The 14,870-nt window shown below is 45.0% G+C and overlaps 1 protein-coding gene across 1 annotated transcript in view; it reads right to left on the bottom strand.

The window, feature by feature from the left end:
* The window catches only part of LOC135573634 (thrombospondin-2-like), an 81,324-nt gene that overhangs the window by 19,259 nt on the left and 47,195 nt on the right, over positions 1 to 14,870 (bottom strand). Inside the window, exons 12-14 of the mRNA XM_065022928.1 lie at positions 6,001 to 6,108; positions 5,774 to 5,933; positions 3,833 to 3,951 (exon numbers count right to left, since the gene is read on the bottom strand). Coding sequence (XP_064879000.1) covers positions 3,833 to 3,951; positions 5,774 to 5,933; positions 6,001 to 6,108 — 387 coding nt within the window. The remainder of the gene's footprint in view (positions 1 to 3,832; positions 3,952 to 5,773; positions 5,934 to 6,000; positions 6,109 to 14,870) is intronic.

Below are 14,870 nucleotides of genomic sequence, written 5' to 3'. Positions count from 1 at the left end.
TGGTTTTAATCTGTAGACCACGGTGTCTGGTTTTAATCTGTAGACCATGGTGTCTGGTTTTAATCTGTAGACCATGGTGTCTGGTTTTAATCTATAGACCACTGTGCCTGGTTTTAATCTATAGACCACTTTGTCTGCTTTTAATCTATAGACCACTTTGTCTGGTTTTAATCTATAGACCACGGTTTCTGGTTTTAATCTGTAGACCACGGTTTCTGGTTTTAATCTATAGACCATGGTGTCTGGTTTTAATCTATAGACACAGTGTCTGGTTTTAATCTATAGACCACGGTGTCTGGTTTTAATCTATAGACCACGGTGTCTGGTTTTAATCTATAGACCACGGTGTCTGGTTTTAATCTATAGACCACGGTGTCTGGTTTTAATCTATAGTCCACGGTGTCTAGTTTTATTCTATAGACCACGGTGTCTGGTTTTAATCTATAGACCACGGTGTCTGGTGTTAAACTATAGACCACGGTGTCTGGTTTTAAACTATAGACCACGGTGTCTGGTTTTAATCTATAGGCCACGGTGTCTGGTGTTAAACTATAGACCACGGTGTCTGGTTTTAAACTATAGACCACGGTGTCTGGTTTTAATCTATAGGCCACGGTGTCTGGTTTTAATCTATAGGCCATGGTGTCTAGTTTTAATCTATAGACCACGGTGTCTGGTTTTAACCTATAGACCACGGTGTCTGGTTTTAACCTATAGACACAGTGTCTGGTTTTAATCTGTAGACCACGGTGTCTGGTTTTAAACTGGAGACCGTGCTGGCTGGTTTTAAACTGGAGACCGTGCTGGCTGGTTTTAATCTATAGACCACTGTGCCTGGTTTTAATCTATAGACCGCAGTGCCTGGTTTTAATCTATAGACCACTGTGTCTGGTTTTAATCTATAGACCGCGGTGCCTGGTTTTAATCTATAGACCGCGGTGTCTGGTTTTAATCTATAGACCACGGTGTCTAGTTTTAATCTATAGACCACGGTGTCTAGTTTTAATCTATAGACCACGGTGTCTGGTTTTAATCTATAGACCACGGTGTCTGGTTTTAATATATAGACCGCGGTGTCTGGTTTTAATCTATAGACCACGGTGTCTAGTTTTAATCTATAGACCACGGTGTCTGGTTTTAATCTGTAGACCATGGTGTCTGGTTTTAATCTATAGACCACTGTGTCTGGTTTTAATATGTAGACCACGGTGTCTGGTTTTAATCTATAGACCACGGTGTCTGGTTTTAATCTATAGACCACGGTGTCTGGTGTTAATCTATAGACCACGGTGTCTGGTTTTAATCTGTAGACCATGGTGTCTGGTTTTAATCTATAGACCACGGTGTCTGGTTTTAATCTATAGACCACGGTGTCTGGTTTTAATCTATAGACCACGGTGTCTGGTTTTAATCTATAGACCAGGGTGTCTGGTTTTAATCTATAGACCACGGTGTCTGGTTTTAATCTATAGACCAGGGTGTCTGGTTTAAATCTATAGACCACGGTGTCTGGTTTTAATCTATAGACCACGGTGTCTGGTTTTAACCTATAGACACAGTGTCTGGTTTTAATCTGTAGACCACGGTGTCTGGTTTTAAACTGGAGACCGTGCTGGCTGGTTTTAAACTGGAGACCGTGCTGGCTGGTTTTAATCTATAGACCACTGTGCCTGGTTTTAATCTATAGACCGCAGTGCCTGGTTTTAATCTATAGACCACTGTGTCTGGTTTTAATCTATAGACCACTGTGTCTGGTTTTAATCTATAGACCACTGCGCCTGGTTTTAATCTATAGACCGCGGTGTCTGGTTTTAATCTATAGACCACGGTGTCTAGTTTTAATCTATAGACCACGGTGTCTAGTTTTAATCTATAGACCACGGTGTCTGGTTTTAATCTATAGACCACGGTGTCTGGTTTTAATATATAGACCGCGGTGTCTGGTTTTAATCTATAGACCACGGTGTCTAGTTTTAATCTATAGACCACGGTGTCTGGTTTTAATCTGTAGACCATGGTGTCTGGTTTTAATCTATAGACCACTGTGTCTGGTTTTAATATGTAGACCACGGTGTCTGGTTTTAATCTATAGACCACGGTGTCTGGTTTTAATCTATAGACCACGGTGTCTGGTGTTAATCTATAGACCACGGTGTCTGGTTTTAATCTGTAGACCACGGTGTCTGGTTTTAATCTATAGACCACGGTGTCTGATTTTAATCTACAGACCACGGTGTCTGGTTTTAATCTATAGACCACGGTGTCTGGTTTTAATCTATAGACCAGGGTGTCTGGTTTTAATCTATAGACCACGGTGTCTGGTTTTAATCTATAGACCACGGTGTCTGGTTTTAATCTATAGACCACGGTGTCTGGTGTTAATCTATAGACCACGGTGTCTGGTTTTAATCTGTAGACCACGGTGTCTGGTTTTAATCTATAGACTACTGTGTCTGGTTTTAATCTATAGACCACGGTGTCTGGTTTTAATCTATAGACCACGGTGCCTGGTTTTAATCTATAGACCACGGTGTCTGGTTTTAATCTGTAGACCATGGTGTCTGGTTTTAATCTATAGACCACTGTGTCTGGTTTTAATCTGTAGACCACGGTGTCTGGTTTTAATCTATAGACCACGGTGTCTGGTTTTAATCTATAGACCACGGTGTCTGGTGTTAATCTATAGACCACGGTGTCTGGTTTTAATCTATAGACCACGGTGTCTGGTTTTAATCTGTAGACCACGGTGTCTGGTTTTAATCTATTGACTACTGTGTCTGGTTTTAATCTGTAGACCACGGTGTCTGGTTTTAATCTATAGACCACGGTGTCTGGTTTTAATCTATAGACCACGGTGTCTGGTTTTAATCTATAGACCACGGTGTCTGGTTTTAATCTATAGACCACGGTGTCTGGTGTTAATCTATAGACCACGGTGTCTGGTTTTAATCTATAGACCACGGTGTCTGGTTTTAATCTATAGACCACGGTGTCTGGTTTTAATCTATAGACCACGGTGTCTGGTTTTAATCTGTAGACCACGGTGTCTGGTTTTAATCTGTAGACCAGGGTGTCTGGTTTTAATCTATAGACCACGGTGTCTGGTTTTAATCTATAGACCACAGTGTCTGGTTTTAATCTATAGACCACGGTGTCTGGTGTTAATCTGTAGACCACGGTGTCTGGTTTTAATCTGTAGACCAGGGTGTCTGGTTTTAATCTGTAGACCACGGTGTCTGGTTTTAATCTGTAGACCACGGTGTCTGGTTTTAATCTATAGACCACGGTGTCTGGTTTTAATCTGTAGACCACGGTGTCTGGTTTTAATCTATAGACCACGGTGTCTGGTTTTAATCTGTAGACCACGGTGTCTGGTTTTAATCTATAGACCACGGTGTCTGGTTTTAATCTATAGACCACGGTGTCTGGTTTTAATCTGTAGACCACGGTGTCTGGTTTTAATCTATAGACCACGGTGTCTGGTTTTAATCTATAGACCACGGTGTCTGGTTTTAATCTATAGACCACGGTGTCTGGTGTTAATCTGTAGACCACGGTGTCTGGTTTTAATCTGTAGACCACGGTGTCTGGTTTTAATCTATAGACCACGGTGTCTGGTTTTAATCTATAGACCACGGTGTCTGGTGTTAATCTATAGACCAGGGTGTCTGGTTTTTAATGTGTATGTTGTGTACATTCAATGGTGTCTGTTTACAGTGTGTGTGTGTGTGTGTGTGTGTGTGTGTGTGTGTGTGTGTGTGTGTGTGTGTGTGTGTGTGTGTGTGTGTGTGTGTGTGTGTGTGTGTGCGTGCGTGTGCGCGTGCGTGCGTACCTGTGTAGGGTTGTGCACGAAAGGACAGTTGTCACATTGGTCCCCCACTCCGTCCAGGTCTGTATCTCTCTGCTCAGTGTTATACAGCAGGGGACAGTTATCATGGTCGTTCAGCATCTCTACACAAACACACAGACAAACACACAGACAAACACACAGACAAACACACAGACAAACACACAGACAAACACACAGACAAACACACAACACACAGACAAACACAGATACACAGACAAACACACAGACAAACACACAGACAAACACACAGACACACACACACACAAACACACAGACAAACACACAGACAAACACACAGACAAACACACACACATCTATCATGTGAAGGAATGGGTTAGGGTGAGACTAAAGCTACATGAGTAATCTCCTTGTTGTTTGTTGTGTATGTCTGTATGCTTTAGGACCAGAAGGGACACACACACACACACACACACAGTGTAATCAGTTACCAATATATTGTAATCAAATTACAGATACTTTTGAAAAATGACATGAATACTTTTAGAATTACTTTTAATTTCAGAAATAATTTTTGCACCAAAAAAAATACATTGACACCTTTCTGTTTTCTCAATGACATTCAATTCAGCTCTGAAAAAAAGTTAAAGTTTGTTCCACCTGAGCGAGTCTGACCACAGGTCACCAATCAGAGACCACTATGATGACACCAAATGATGACCACCAATCAGAGACCACTATGATGACACCAAATGATGACCACCAATCAGAGACCACTATGATGACACCAAATGATGACCACCAATCAGAGACCACTATGATGACACCAAATGATGACCACAGGTCAGAAACCACTATGATGACACCAAATGATGACCACCAATCAGAGACCACTATGATGACACCAAATGATGACCACAGGTCAGACACCACTGTGATGACACCAAATGATGACCACCAATCAGAGACCACTATGATGACACCAAATGATGACCACAGGTCAGACACCACTATGATGACACCAATGATGACCACCAATCAGAGACCACTATGATGACACCAAATGATGACCACAGGTCAGACACCACTGTGATGACACCAAATGATGACCACCAATCAGAGACCACTATGATGACACCAAATGATGACCACCAATCAGAGACCACTATGATGACACCAAATGATGACCACAGGTCAGAAACCACTATGATGACACCAAATGATGACCACCAATCAGAGACCACTATGATGACACCAAATGATGACCACCAATCAGACACCACTATGATGACACCAAATGATGACCACCAATCAGAGACCATTATGATGACACCAAATGACGACCCCATGTCAGACACCACTATGATGACACCAAATGATGACCACAGCTCAGACACCACTATGATGACACCAATGATGACCACCAATCAGAGACAACTATGATGACACCAAATGATGACCACCAATCAGAGACAACTATGATGACACCAATGATGACCACCAATCAGAGACCACTATGATGACACCAAATGCATTTGATGGATCCCTTGTGTCTTCATCTACTCCTGTTAAGGGGGAAGTAACTAAAAGTAACTGAAAGTAATCAGAGTAAGTTTAGTGAGGTTGGGTAATCTCCTGTTAAGGGGGAAGTATCCAAAAGTAACTGAAAGTAATCAGAGTAAGTTTAGTGAGGTTGGGTAATCTCCTGTTAAGGGGGAAGTAACTAAAAGTAACTAAAAGTAATCAGAGTAAGTTTAGTGAGGTTGGGTAATCTCCTGTTAAGGGGGAAGTATCCAAAAGTAACTGAAAGTAATCAGAGTAAGTTTAGTGAGGTTGGGTAATCTAAAGTTATTTTACAGATGACAATTCTGGACTGGTAACTTCTAACAAATAACATTTAGAAAGTAACCTGCCCCCCCACACACACACACATACACACAAACACACACACACACACAAACAAACCGTCTCCATCCATGTCGATACTGCAGGCGTCTCCCTCTCCGTTGCTGTCTGTATCAGTCTGTAAAGGGTTGGGGGTGAAGGGACAGTTATCACAGCGGTCTCCAACTCCATCTCTGTCAGAGTCAAACTGATGGGGGTTGTAGTGTCCAGGGCAGTTATCCTAGGGAGCATACACACAATGTAATAAACACACACACAGAAACACACACACAAAGCCTCACCCTCACCCTCTCATCTAAGACATCGTCGTTGTCGTCATCAGGGTCACAGGCATCTCCAAGGCGATCATTGTCAAGGTCTTCCTGTCCGGAGTTTGGCAGGGCGGGGCAGTTATCCTGTTAGTCAATCACAATACAGCTCAGTTATTATATATTCAATCAAATCAATCAAATGTTATTGTAGGGGTTCTGGGCTTGACTAACTGTTCCATAACCTGTCTATTTTACATGGCCGTAAGTAGCAGTGAGCCCAGCATGGTGTTAGAGACACGTACAGCGGCTTGCAAAAGTATTCACCCCCCTTGGCATTTTTCCTATTTTGTTGCCTTACAACCTGGAATTAAAATGGATTTTTGGGGGGTTTGTATCATTTGATTTACACATGCCTACCACTTTGAAGATGCACAATATTTCTCATTGTGAAACAGACAAGAAATAAGACAAAAAAACGGAAAACTTGAGCGTGCATAACTATTCACCCCCCCCCCAAAGTCAATACTTTGTAGAGCCACTTTTTGCAGCAATTACAGCTGCAAGTCTCTTGGGGTATGTCTCTATAAACTTGGCACATCTAGCCACTGGGATTTTTGCCCACTCTTCAAGACCAATCTACTCCAGATCCTTCAAGTTGGATGGGCTTTTAAATGTTTCCCCTTAAACCATGTGTTGTGTTGCTTTAGCAGTATGCTTAGGGTCATTGTCCTGCTGGAAGGTGAACCTCCGTCCCAGTCTCAAATCTCTGGAAGACTGAAACAGGTTTCCCTCAAGAATTTCCCTGTATTTAGCGCCATCAATCATTCCTTCAATTCTGACCAGTTTCCCAGTCCCTGCCGATGAAAAACACCCCCACAGCATGATGCTGCCACTACCATGCTTCACTGTGGGGATGGTGTTCTCGGGGCGATGAGAGGTGTTGGTTTTGCCCCAGACATAGCGTTTTCCTTGATGGCCAAAAAAGCTCCATTTTAGTCTCATCTGACGTGAGTACCTTCTTCATATGTTTGGGGAGTCTCCCACATGCCTTTTGGCGAACACCAAATGTGTTTGCTTATTTTCTTCTTTAAACAATGGCTTTTTTTCTGGACACTCTTCTGTAAAGCCCAGCTCTGTGGAGTGTACGGCTTAAAGTGGTCCTACGGACAGATACTCCAGTCTCCGCTGTGGAGCTTTGCAGATCCATCAGGGTTATCTTTGGTCTCTTTGTTGCCTCTCTGTTTAATGCCCGCCCTCCTTGCCTGGTCCGTGAGTTTTGGAGGACGGCCCTCTCTTGGCAGGTTTGTTGTTGTGCCATATGCTTTCCATTCTTTAATAATGGATTAATGGTGCTCAGTGGGATGTTCAAAGTTTCTGATATTTTTTTATACCCCAACCCTGATCTGTACATCTCCACAACGTTGTTGTGTTGACCTGTTTGGTGAGCTCCTTGGTCTTCATGGTGTCACTTGCTTGGTGGTGCCCCTTGCTTAGTGGTGTTGCAGACTCTGGGGCATTTCAGAACAGGTGTATATATACTGAGATCATGTGACAGTTAGATTGCACACAGGTGGACTTTATTTAACTAGTTATGTGACATCTGAAGGTATTTGGTTGCACCAGATTTGATTTAGGGGCTTCATAGCAAAGGGGGTGAATACATATGCACGCACCACTTTTTTTTTTTTTTTTTTACGTTCTGGAAACAAGTAATATTTTTCACTTCACCATTTTGGACTATTTTGTGTAGGTCCATTTCATGAAATCCAAATACATTTAAATTACAGGTTGTAATGCAACAACATAGTAAAAATGCCAAGGGGGTGAATACTTTTGCAAGGCACTGAACCTGTAGACAGCTAACCCTGGTTCATGGATAGCTAGGAGACAGCTAACCCTGGTTCATGGATAGCTGGGAGACAGCTAACCCTGGTTCATGGATAGCTGGGAGACAGCTAACCATGTCCAGGGATAGCTAGGAGACAGCTAACCATGGTCCAGGGATAGCTAGGAGACAGCTAACCATGGTCCAGGAATAGCTAGGAGACTAAAATGGTGAGGAAGTTACTTTTAAAGAATGACCAGGCATCCTCAACTGACGGGATGAGGTCAATGTCCTTCCAGGATACCCGGGCCAGGTCGATTAGAAAGGCCTGCTCACAGAAGTGTTTTAGGGAGCGTTTGACAGTGATGAGGGGTGGTCGTTTGACTGCGGCTCCGTGGCGGATACAGGCAATGAGGCAGTCATCGCTGAGATCCTGGTTGAAGACAGCGGAGGTGTATTTGGAGGGCCAGTTGGTCAGGATGACATCTATGAGGGTGCCCTTGTTTACAGAGTTAGGGTTGTACCTGGTGGGTTCCTTGATGATTTGAGTGAGATTGAGGGCATCTAGCTTACATTGTAGGACTGCCGGGGTGTTAAGCATATCCCAGTTTAGGTCACCTAACAGAACAAACTCTGAAGCTAGATGGGGGGCGATCAATTCACAAATGGTGTCCAGGGCACAGCTGGGAGCTGAGGGTGGTCGGTAGCAGGCGGCAACAGTGAGAGACTTATTTCTGGAGAGAGTAATTTTCAAAATTAGTAGTTCGAACTGTTTGGGTATGGACCTGGAAAGTATGACATTACTTTGCAGGCTATCTCTGCAGTAGACTGCAACTCCGCCCCCTTTGGCAGTTCTATCTTGACGGAAGATGTTATAGTTGGGTATGGAAATCTCTGAATTTTTGGTGGCCTTCCTGAGCCAGGATTCAGACACGGCAAGGACATCAGGGTTAGCAGAGTGTGCTAAAGCAGTGAGTAAAACAAACTTAGGGAGGAGGCTTCTGATGTTGACATGCATAAAACCAAGGCTTTTTCGATCACAGAAGTCAACAAATGAGGGTACCTGGGGACATGCAGGGCCTGGGTTTACCTCCACATCACCCGCGGAACAGAGAAGGAGTAGTATGAGGGTGCGGCTAAAGGCTATCAAAACTGGTCGCCTAGAGCGTTGGGGGCAGAGGATAAGAGGAGCAGGTTTCTGGGCATGGTAGATTATAATCAGGGCATAATGTGCAGACAGGGGTATGGTGGGGTGTGGGTACAGCGGAGGTAGGCCCAGGCACTGGGTGATGATGAGAGAGGTTTTATCTCTGGACATGCTGGTTGTAATGGGTGAGGTCACCGCATGTGTGGGAGGTGGGACAAAGGAGGTAACAGGGGTATGCAGAGTGGGTCTAGGGGCTCCATTTTGAACTAAAACAATGATAACTAACCTGAACAACAGTATACAAGGCATATTGACATCTGAGAGAGACATACAGCGAGGCATACAGTAATCACAGGTGTTGAATTTGGAAAGCTAGCTAAAAACAGTAGGCGAGGCTAATCCGCTAGCACAACAAACAGCAGTTAGCTGGGAGACAGCTAACCATGGTCCAGGAATAGCTAGGAGACAGCTAACCATGGTCCAGGGTAGCTAGGAGACAGCTAACCATGGTCCAGGAATAGCTAGGAGACAGCTAACCATGGTCCAGGGATAGCTGGGAGACAGCTAACCATGGTCCAGGAATAGCTAGGAGACAGCTAACCATGGTCCAGGGATAGCTAGGAGACAGCTAACCATGGTCCAGGGATAGCTAGGAGACAGCTAACCATGGTCCAGGGATAGCTAGGAGACAGCTAACCATGGTCCAGGGATAGCTAGGAGACAGCTAACCATGGTCCAGAAATAGCTAGGAGACAGCTAACCATGGTCCAGGGATAGCTAGGAGACAGCTAACCATGGTCCAGAAATAGCTAGGAGACAGCTAACCATGGTCCAGGGATAGCTGGGAGACAGCTAACCATGGTCCAGGGATAGCTAGGAGACAGCTAACCATGGTCCAGGAATAGCTAGGAGACAGCTAACCATGGTCCAGGGATAGCTGGGAGACAGCTAACCATGGTCCAGGAATAGCTAGGAGACAGCTAACCATGGTCCAGGGATAGCTAGGAGACAGCTAACCATGGTCCAGGGATAGCTAGGAGACAGCTAACCATGGTCCAGGGATAGCTAGGAGACAGCTAACCGTGGTCCAGGGATAGCTAGGAGACAGCTAACCATGGTCCAGGGATAGCTGGGAGACAGCTAACCGTGGTCCAGGGATAGCTGGGAGACAGCTAACCACGGTCAAGTGATAGCTAGGAGACAGCTAACCACGGTCAAGTGATAGCTAGGAGACAGCTAACCACGGTCAAGTGATAGCTAGGAGACAGCTAACCGTGGTCCAGGGATAGCTAGGAGACAGCTAACCGTGGTCCAGGGATAGCTAGGAGACAGCTAACCGTGGTCCAGGGATAGCTAGGAGACAGCTAACCACGGTCCAGGAATAGCTAGGAGACAGCTAACGACGGTCAAGTGATAGCTAGGAGACAGCTAACCGTGGTCCAGGGATAGCTAGAAGACAGCTAACCGTGGTCCAGGGATAGCTAGGAGACAGCTAACCACGGTCCAAGGAATAGCTAGGAGACAGCTAACCACGGTCCAGGGATAGCTAGGAGACAGCTAACCACGGTCCAGGAATAGCTAGGAGACAGCTAACCACAGTCCAGGAATAGCTAGGAGACAGCTAACCACGGTCCAGGGATAGATAGGAGACAGCTAACCATGGTCCAGGGATAGCTAGGAGACAGCTAACCATGGTCCAGGGATAGCTAGGAGACAGCTAACCACGGTCCAGGAATAGCTAGGAGACAGCTAACCACGGTCCAGGAATAGCTAGGAGACAGCTAACCACGGTCCAGGAATAGCTAGGAGACAGCTAACCACGGTCCAGGAATAGCTAGGAGATAGCTAACCATGGTCCAGGAATAGCTAGGAGACAGCTAACCACGGTCCAGGGATAGCTAGGAGACAGCTAACCATGGTCCAGGAATAGCTAGGAGACAGCTAACCACGGTCCAGGGATAGCTAGGAGACAGCTAACCATGGTCCAGAAATAGCTAGGAGACAGCTAACCACGGTCCAGGGATAGCTAGGAGACAGCTAACCATGGTCCAGAAATAGCTAGGAGACAGCTAACCATGGTCCAGGGATAGCTAGGAGACAGCTAACCATGGTCCAGAAATAGCTAGGAGACAGCTCCAATAATAATAATAATAATAATAATAATAATACATAGAAAAGCCAATCCCATTCTCTCACACCTGTGACCAATTACTGACTGTCCCTCTCAACACCTGGCCTAGTGTATGCTGCCCCCCAGTGGTGGGACATGGAAGTGTTCTGTCTATCTGTACACACATCCGCCATTCCCGTCCACAACGGCCTAGTAAACTCCAAACCTACTTGATGGTAATAGTGCTCACTGTTGCCCCTAGTGGCATGTTTAAAAGGTATCCCCCTACATCCTCGGTACATAGACGGATGTCCTATTTCGAAGTGAATCTTAAGCATATACAGTTGTGTGTGTGTGTGTATGAGTTATGTGTGTGTGTGTGTGTGTGCGTGCGTGCGTGCGTGCGTGCGTGCGTGCGTGCGTGCGTGTGTGTGTGTGTGAGTGTGTATGAGTTATGTATTGTGTGTATTGTGTGTGTGAGTGAGTGTGTGAGTGATGCTTTATGTGTGTGAGTGTGTGTGTGTGATTTTTATTTATTTATTTTTTATTTCACCTTTATTTAACCAGGTAAGCAAGTTGAGAACAAGTTCTCATTTACAATTGCGACCTGGCCAAGATAAAGCAAAGCAGTTCGACACATACAACGACACAGAGTTACACATGGAGTAAAACAAACATACAGTCAATAATACAGTAAAAAAACAAGTCTATATACAATGTGAGCAAATTAGGTGAGAAGGGAGGTAAAGGCAAAAAAGGCCATGGTGGCAAAGTAAATACAATATAGCAAGTAAAACACTGGAATGGTAGTTTTGCAGTGGAAGAATGTGCATAGTAGAAATAAAAATAATGGGGTGCAAAGGAGCAAAGTAAATAAATTAAATTGGTAAATTAAATTAAACAGTTGGGAAAGAGGTAGTTGTTTGGGCTAAATTATAGGTGGGCTATGTACAGGTGCAGTAATCTGTAAGATGCTCTGACAGTTGGTGCTTAAAGCTAGTGAGGGAGATAAGTGTTTCCAATTTAAGAGATTTTTGTAGTTCGTTCCAGTCATTGGCAGCAGAGAACTGGAAGGAGAGGCGGCCAAAGAAAGAATTGGTTTTGGGGGTGACTAGAGAGATATACCTGCTGGAGCGTGTGCTACAGGTGGGAGATGCTATGGTGACCAGCGAGCTGAGATAAGGGGGGACTTTACCTAGCAGGGTCTTGTAGATGACATGGAGCCAGTGGGTTTGGCGACGAGTATGAAGCGAGGGCCAGCCAACGAGAGCGTACAGGTCGCAATGGTGGGTAGTATATGGGGCTTTGGTGACAAAACGGATTGCACTGTGATAGACTGCATCCAATTTGTTGAGTAGGGTATGGGAGGCTATTTTGTAAATGACATCGCCAAAGTCGAGGATTGGTAGGATGGTCAATTTTACAAGGGTATGTTTGGCAGCATGAGTGAAGGATGCTTTGTTGCGAAATAGGAAGCCAATTCTAGATTTAACTTTGGATTGGAGATGTTTGATATGGGTCTGGAAGGAGAGTTTACAGTCTAACCAGACACCTAAGTATTTGTAGTTGTCCACGTATTCTAAGTCAGAGCCGTCCAGAGTAGTGATGTTGGACAGGCGGGTAGGTGCAGGTAGCGATCGGTTGAAGAGCATGCATTTAGTTTTACTTGTATTTAAGAGCAATTGGAGGCCACGGAAGGAGAGTTGTATGGCATTGAAGCTTGCCTGGAGGGTTGTTAACACAGTGTCCAAAGAAGGGCCGGAAGTATACAGAATGGTGTCGTCTGCGTAGAGGTGGATCAGAGACTCACCAGCAGCAAGAGCGACCTCATTGATGTATACAGAGAAGAGAGTCGGTCCAAGAATTGAACCCTGTGGCACCCCCATAGAGACTGCCAGAGGTCCGGACAGCAGACCCTCCGATTTGACACACTGAACTCTATCAGAGAAGTAGTTGGTGAACCAGGCGAGTCAATCATTTGAGAAACCAAGGCTGTCGAGTCTGCCGATGAGGATGTGGTGGTTGACAGAGTCGAAAGCCTTGGCCAGATCAATGAATACGGCTGCACAGTAATGTTTCTTATCGATGGCGGTTAAGATATCGTTTAGGACCTTGAGCGTGGCTGAGGTGCACCCATGACCAGCTCTGAAACCAGATTGCATAGCAGAGAAGGTATGGTGAGATTCGAAATGGTCGGTAATCTGTTTGTTGACTTGGCTTTCGAAGACCTTAGAAAGGCATGGCAGGATAGATATAGGTCTGTAGCAGTTTGGGTCTAGAGTGTCTCCCCTTTGAAGAGGGGGATGACCGCAGCTGCTTTCCAATCTTTGGGAATCTCAGACGACACGAAAGAGAGGTTGAACAGGCTAGTAATAGGGGTGGCAACAATTTCGGCAGATAATTTTAGAAAGAAAGGGTCCAGATTGTCTAGCCCGGCTGATTTGTAGGGGTCCAGATTTTTCAGCTCTTTCAGAACTTCAGCTGAATGGATTTGGGAGAAGGAGAAATGGGGAAGGCTTGGGCGAGTTGCTGTTGGGGGTGCAGTGCTGTTGACCGGGGTAGGAGTAGCCAGGTGGAAAGCATGGCCAGCCGTAGAAAAAAACGTATTGAAATTCTCAATTATGGTGGATTTATCAGTGGTGACAGTGTTTCCTATCTTCAGTGCAGTGGGCAGCTGGGAGGAGGTGTTCTTATTCTCCATGGACTTTACAGTGTCCCAGAACTTTTTAGAGTTAGTGTTGCAGGAAGCAAATTTCTGCTTGAAAAAGCTAGCCTTGGCTTTTCTAACTGCCTGTGTATAACGGTTTCTAGCTTCCCTGAACAGCTGCATATCACGGGGGCTGTTTGATGCTAATGCAGAACGCCATAGGAGGTTTTTGTGTTGGTTAAGGGCAGTCAGGTCTGGGGAGAACCAAGGGCTATATCTGTTCCTGGTTCTAAATTTCTTGAATGGGGCATGTTTATTTAAGATTGTTAGGAAGGCATTTAAAAAAATATCCAGGCATCCTCTACTGACGGGATGAGATCAATATCCTTCCAGGATACCCCGGCCAGGTCGATTAGAAAGGCCTGCTCGCTGAAGTGTTTCAGGGAGCGTTTTACAGTGATGAGTGGAGGTCGTTTGACCGCTGACCCATTACGGATGCAGGCAATGAGGCAGTGATCGCTGAGATCTTGGTTGAAGACAGCAGAGGTGTATTTAGAGGGGAAGTTGGTTAGGATGATATCTATGAGGGTGCCTGTGTTTAAGGCTTTGGGGGTACCTGGTAGGTTCATTGATAATTTGTGTGAGATTGAGGGCATCAAGTTTAGATTGTAGGATGGCTGGGGTGTTAAGCATGTTCCAGTTTAGGTCGCCTAGCAGCACGAGCTCTGAAGATAGATGGGGGGCAATCAGTTCACATATGGTGTCCAGAGCACAGCTGGGGGCAGAGGGTGGTCTATAGCAGGCGGCAACGGTGAGAGACTTGTTTTTAGAGAGGTGGATTTTTAAAAGTAGAAGTTCAAATTGTTTGGGTACAGACCTGGATAGTAGGACAGAACTCTGCAGGCTATCTTTGCAGTAGATTGCAACACCGCCCCTTTGGCAGTTCTATCTTGTCTGAAAATGTTGTAGTTTGGAATTAAAATTTCTGAATTTTTGGTGGTCTTCCTAAGCCAGGATTCAGACACAGCTAGAACATCCGGGTTGGCAGAGTGTGCTAAAGCAGTGAATAGAACAAACTTAGGGAGGAGGCTTCTAATGTTAACATGCATGAAACCAAGTCTATTACGGTTACAGAAGTCATCAAAAGAGAGCGCCTGGGGAATAGGAGTGGAGCTAG

Source organism: Oncorhynchus nerka, linkage group LG10 (genome assembly GCF_034236695.1).
Source record: "Oncorhynchus nerka isolate Pitt River linkage group LG10, Oner_Uvic_2.0, whole genome shotgun sequence".
In the NCBI taxonomy this organism is placed as follows: domain Eukaryota; kingdom Metazoa; phylum Chordata; class Actinopteri; order Salmoniformes; family Salmonidae; genus Oncorhynchus; species Oncorhynchus nerka.
Note: the sequence above shows the minus strand (reverse complement) of the source record. Positions and strands in the feature narration are given on the sequence as shown.